We start from the raw sequence: 6,455 nt of genomic DNA on the forward strand, positions 1-6,455 counted from the left end.
CTTATAATGGATTTGATATCAAAGTGCACCTATCTGTAAAACTGTAATACAGTTAGTGAATTTTCAGTTTGTTTTTTATTTATACTGCTTCTTCCTCTTTGCATTTGTTTGTAAGATCACAGACTCTACTATGTGGGCCAACAGGAGATAACAGGATTTGAAGGAGGGAGCGTGACTGTCAGTTGCCACCACTATTACGATTCCTTTGGACAAATGACGTGGTGTAGACTGGACGGTACCTGTGTACAGTCTGGATTCTATTTAAATGAAGCTAGAGTGACAATCAAGGCGAGTGCCTTAGTTTTCACTGTGACTATGAGTGAACTGAAGATAGAGAGCACTGGTTGGTATGTGTGTGCTGATGAACACCGAGATATGCCAGTGCATGTTACTGTTCATAAAGCAACATCAACTACTACAACGACAATGATCCACACCACAACTATGATGAGCCCCACCACAAGTAAGAACCATTTCATATTGTCACATTGTCTATATGACGCCTGATACAAATGAAGCCATTAAGCAGACACACACAAATGTAACATAAGTCAAACTTTGAAATAGTTCCAATAATAATAAAGTATAGGAATCCATCCTTGTCATTTACTTTGGAAATCTGGGGTTTACTGTATTGTCATTCAAAATGTAGATCAAAATCGCCCGATAACCTAAATGAGGATGAACATGTATTTTCACACTACTCACACTTTATATAGACGCTTCCAACCACTCACCAACATTTCTCTTTCCTCACAGGTACTGAGCCATCTAGTGGTCAGCCCACGAACTCCACTGCAGCTGCAGACAACCTGCCAGACCCACAGCAGAGGTCAGTTCTCTTTACTTAGCTGTAAGGCCCCTACCATGTTCTCACAACACTGATTCAATTCTGATTCACATTTTGCTCTCCACCCCATGTCCCTTTCCACTGCGTTTTATGGCTTGCAAGTAAACTTAACTTGTGTGTGTGTGTGTGTGTGTGTGTGTGTGTGTGTGTGTGTGTGTGTGTGTGTGTGTGTGTGTGTGTGTGTGTGTGTGTGTGTGTGTGTGTGTGTGTGTGTGTGTGTGTGTGTGTGCGCGTTCGTTCGTTCGTGTGTGTGTGTGTTTGTGTGTGTCGTAGGGTGTAGGCTACATTTTAATTTGGATGACATATTTCAAATAACTTTATAGGGTTGTGAAAATAGTGTCCACCTTTAATTTTAATCAGATGTACCCATCTGTGTCTGTCTTCTGCTAGATCCACTGACCTCAAGATTTTCCTCATCCGCCTGATCTTATTGGTATTGCTTGTAGCATCTGGCTTGTTTGGATGGAGGATAGTAATACATGGTAAGTCCATGACAAATGCTGATTACGCAAATTCAGAAGCAAAATATTACTTGTGTGAAATATTTTCTTTAAAGATGATTAATCCTACAGTGATTTTGAGAGAGAATTACATGATATTTCCTTGTGTTTGTTTCAGAGAAAGCCAAGATTAAAGCATCAGCCATCACACTGGTAAGATAGAGCCATGTCATTTCCCAGTATCACCTTGCAGGGTCATGTGTGGTCATCACCTCATCATTTGCATAATATCTTCTTTATGATATTATCATAATAATACTTTATGGACTGATTAGGACATACAATAACCCTCTAGCTTAGTATTATGCATATAAGACCCTAAATTACATAGTTAGAACTTCTAGCTATGTAATTTAGGGTCTTATATGCATAATACTAAGCAGCATCTTAGTATTGTTAGTATAGTGCTGTATTAGTTTCAATCCAAATTCTAAATATTGCCATTTAAGTTGTTGTGCTGTTCCTGATGTTGGGTTTGAAGTGGGCGTGGTTATGCTGCAGACTTATTACACAATAAGCTCTGCAAACCAATCAGGCTCAACTGCCTCTACCAAAAAAAAAAAAAAAGATATCACGATGTAGTTATACAGCAGGAGGGGGGGGGGGGGGGAGGCGTCATTGGGAGCACTTCAGCAGACACGCCCCCACGGTTTCTGAGCAGAGAATACTGCTTAGTTTTTCATGATTTTGAACCTAATTCTTCGAAAACTTGGCTGCATTTCTAATCATTCAGATATGGCTGGGTGGTTAATAACAAAAGAAAATCTGTGGTGTGACAAACTCAAAACACACTTATTTTTGTTTTCCATGGGTTAGGGTTAGGGTTCCATGTAAGTAAGGGTGAGATTATTCTATAATAACTGAGTGTAAGTTGTTGGTCATGACTCATAATAACTTGATTTATAGCAGCGCTCTACTGCTGTTCCTCCTCTTTCCTCTGCTTATTCACCACAGGCAGCAGCTGATGTTAGCACCGGTCTCTTGGAACCTGCGGAGGACTGAGAACAATGACAAGAAGTCACACATGTTAGTGTGTATGTTCTGTTTTATTCACTCTTTCTTTTACCTTGTGTCGTCATTTCAAATAAGAAATCTCTTTATGTTCTTCAGCTATCCTCATAACACATTACTCAAAATTGCCCATTATGTATGTTATATATATATATTATGTATTGCAATTATAATAAGATATGTATATGGTAGAATGCAATAAATGCTCCCTATAACTTATACAAAGTTCACAATTTGCATTAGAAATGTGCTTCAATTAACATTATAATTTGATACAGAGCTACATGGTTTATATGTAACGAAAACCACCATTACTTTAACAATTTCTGTAAAGTCTGATTAGACGTGTGAAGCAGTTTTAGCAACATGGTGATTGTGGGGTCAAAGGTGAGCCCTGGAGTCAGCTGAGCAAAAACACCATTTTTGTTTTAGTGTCATAATTCTAAGGTTTAGCTACAGAACATGTTTAATTTCCATGGATGCCTAACAACCTTAAATATATAGAACAATTATTGTTTGAAATAGACACACATTATTTTAAATGTAAATATTAAAAAAATCACTCATCCTGTTCTCTCTTTCTGTAGAACAAGTTGAAATTGTAATTATTTGAGTCTTAAATCATTGGGTAAAGCTGAACTTTCTGAGAACGTGTGAGCTTTTAATGTTTACAAAATCTTTTTTAAGTAACACCATATTTTATGCAGGAAGGACCCACGCTTGTCCACGGTTGTAAGGATTTATACTTCCTGTGTACCACTATCATGAAGCATTGAGGTTTATTACTGACTGTAACTTGACCTGTGATTGGCCTGATCTTTACACTCAAAGTCAGTGGTACAATATAATCAACAAGGCCTGTAGATCATTTGTTCATTTGAAGTGAATTATCCAAGTCATAAAAATCATAGGTTACAAATGAATTTCTTAAAACTTGTTCATATCAAGTGCCTTCAGCTTTTAATGCTTATACAGATATTTTTAAGAAACATGTTTTATTATGTAAGATGGACCAGACATGGTGTGTTGGTGTAATGATTCAACCATTAACTGTTCACTATGTGTATCATGGAGCATTGAGGATTATTACTAGTCTACTGTAGTGAATTCACTGTATAAACATTATAGGCTACACATCATAGTAGAGTCTGTTATTGAAATAGCGTGGTGGCCAGTAAACACTTGTCTTCCACACCAGAGAGTCACGTTCGATTCCCAGTGTTTCCAAATTCTACATTTCAACCGTGAGTCACATTCAACGTTTTTGTTATTAAGCCCAATCCCTAACCCGAAACCATAACCCCCTAACCATAACCCAAACCATAACCCAAACCATAACCCTAACCAAGTTGTTTTACTTGCCTAAACATAAGCAAAGTTGTTAGTTTCGTTTGTGTTTAACGTTGGAAAGGCAGTGAGTTTTTTAAATTAACCGCCATTTTGTTTAAATTGTATGTTGAGATTGTAGGTTGTGAAATGCCCTGTTTTAGGAACTTAAAAGGCTGATGTTCTGTGATTTTAAATTTCATTTGACCAACTTTACTATTCCCTGTTATTTTTGTTGATGTTGCTGGTTAAATAAATATCTGATCAGGAATAAAAGACACGTTTTGTTTCATTTTACGTTGAGATTGTACATATGATCAGAAATACAATGCTGACATGTTATTGTGGTGATTGTGTTGGGCTAAAGTGTGAAGGAGGAGAGAGGACAAACAGCATCACTGGAGGTAGCCTCTTTCAGGAGCGTCTCCTCACTGCTTGCTAAGCAGCTCGTACAACAGTCTCTTATATGTAGGTTAAGAGATGTGTTAAAATGTCACAGAGACATTTCAAAGACACGTACCAAAGCAGACGTCTTCATTGGTTAGAGGCACTGGGTTTATGGCAGTGAGCCATAAACTGAGAGACAGTGAGTGACAGTCACCTGACACACGTTGCTGTTATATCTGACAACAGACCATGGAGGCTCTGAGCACAGCGGTACTCCAAGAAGCACTTCTCATTAATAATTAACCCATGACAGAGGCAGGTGAAATTAAAATCAGACTTTGACATTGCTGAACAGAGCAGAGACGTCATTACAGGGTGTGAGATCTCTACTGAAACACACTGATTTGGAGGACTGTAAGCAGCAAGTTGAAGTCAATGTGATTTGGTGAGTGTTGCTATTGAAAGATATTTTGGATACCAAAGCAAATGGCGGAGAAACTGGATGTTGTTGAAAGTTACTTGAGTTGCCATGTCTGTTCAGAGACTTTTAGAGATCCTGTGTCTCTGAGCTGTGGCCACAGCTTCTGTTCCAGCTGCCTGAAACAATTCTGGGAAAAAGCTAAAAACAAAAATTGTCCCATTTGTAAAAGAAAACGCTCAAAGGATCCAGGACCAAACTTTGCACTGAAGAAACTAGCTGATGCCTTTAGGCAGAAAGCTGGGTCATCTGAGACGGCTAAAGAAGAGGAGAAAGACAAGGTGATGTGTAGTAAACATCGAGAAGTGTCTAAATTGTTCTGTAAGGAGGAGCAGAGAGCTGTGTGTCCTGTCTGTGAGTTCTCTCTCCACCACGGTCACAAGGTGGTTCCTATAGAAGAAGCAGTCAGTGAGCTGAAGGAGCAGCTGGAATCCGACTTAAAGTCTCTACAGGACAAGAGGGACAAATACAAAGAGGTGGAGGAGACATATAATGAAGTGGTTCAACACTCAAAGAAGCAGCTGGAGGCCACAGAGACACAGATCAGAGCAGAGTTCAACAAGCTCCACCAGTTCCTGAAAGAGGAAGAGGAGGCCAGAGTGACGGCTCTGAGGGAGGAACAGAAACAGAAGAGGAAGACTATCGCCAGAGAGATGGAGATCATTGAGGAGAAGATCTCCTCTCTCTCAGACAGCATCTCTGCTGTTAAAGAAGACCTGCAGAAACACAATGTGCCGTTCCTCACCAGTTATAAAGCCACTCAGACCAGAGTCAGAGCCCAGTGCTCACTGTCAGATCCACAGCTGGTCTCAGGAGCACTGATAGATGTGGCCAAACACCTGGGCAACCTGTCCTTCAGAGTCTGGGAGAAGATGAAGGGGAAGGTCAACTTCAGTCCTGTCATTCTGGACCCAAACACTGCAGGCTACTGGCTCTCTCTGTCTGATGACCTGACCAGTGTGAGACATGGAGACACAAAGCAGCAGCTCCCTGACAACCCAGAGAGACACACTTACTCTGCCACTGTTCTGGGCTCTGAGGGCTTCAGCTCAGGGAAACACAGCTGGGAGGTGGAGGTGGGAGATCATCCTTTCTGGAATGTGTGTGTGGCTAAAGAGTCAGTTGACAGGAAGGGGGAGGCATTTGCCTCACCATCATATGGAATTTGGGCTTTACTGCACTGCAGAGGAAAATACACTAATGGGCTTCGTGAGACCGTCACAGTGAAGAAGAGTCTCCAGAGGATCAGAGTCCAGCTGGACTATGACATGGGGGAGCTGTCCTTCTACAACTCTGAGGACAACACTCACATCTACACTTACAAAGGCACATTCACTGAGAAACTCTACCCATATTTCGATGTTGGCGAGGCTGGTGATGCAGAGACCACTGATATCAAAGTTTGTCAAGCTGAGGCTTCTCTGTGATGTTATGGGATGTTAATGAGAAGTGTGTGTGTGTGTGTGTGTGTGTGTGTGTGTGTGTGTGTGTGTGTGTGTGTGTGTGTGTGTGTGTGTGTGTGTGTGTGTGTGTGTGTGTGTGTGTAACCATAGGCACATATTATTTTGAATAAATTGATCTTCATGAATGTGTGATGGAGCAGAGAATAGGTCTATAAGGAAAGTGGTAAATGTGGTAACTTGGTGTTAAGTAGTGTGGCTCTGATTAGACGTGTGAAGCAGTTCTAGCAACATGGTGATTGTGGGGTCAAAGGTGAGCCCTGGAGTCAGTTGAGCAAAAATACCATTTTTGTTTCAGTGTCATAATTCTAAAGTTTTAGCTACAGAACATGTTGAATTTCCATGGATGCCTAACAACTTTAAATATATAGAACAATTATTCTTTGAAATAGAGACACATTATTTTAAATGTAAATATTTAAACAATCACTCACCCTGTTCTC

At 40.2% G+C, this 6,455-nt stretch overlaps 1 protein-coding gene across 1 annotated transcript; it reads left to right on the forward strand.

The window, feature by feature from the left end:
- Nucleotides 1–4,560: 4,560 nt before the first annotated feature.
- LOC310794748 (nuclear factor 7, brain-like) lies at nt 4,561–5,979 on the forward strand (the record flags this gene model as incomplete). Its single annotated transcript, XM_083656775.1, has 1 exon — nt 4,561–5,979. The coding sequence occupies one exon, from the start codon at nt 4,561–4,563 to the stop codon at nt 5,977–5,979; it is 1,419 nt and encodes a 472-aa protein (XP_083512901.1).
- Nucleotides 5,980–6,455: the final 476 nt, after the last annotated feature.

This window comes from Poromitra crassiceps, assembly GCF_964638095.1.
Source record: "Poromitra crassiceps genome assembly, chromosome: 20".
In the NCBI taxonomy this organism is placed as follows: domain Eukaryota; kingdom Metazoa; phylum Chordata; class Actinopteri; order Beryciformes; family Melamphaidae; genus Poromitra; species Poromitra crassiceps.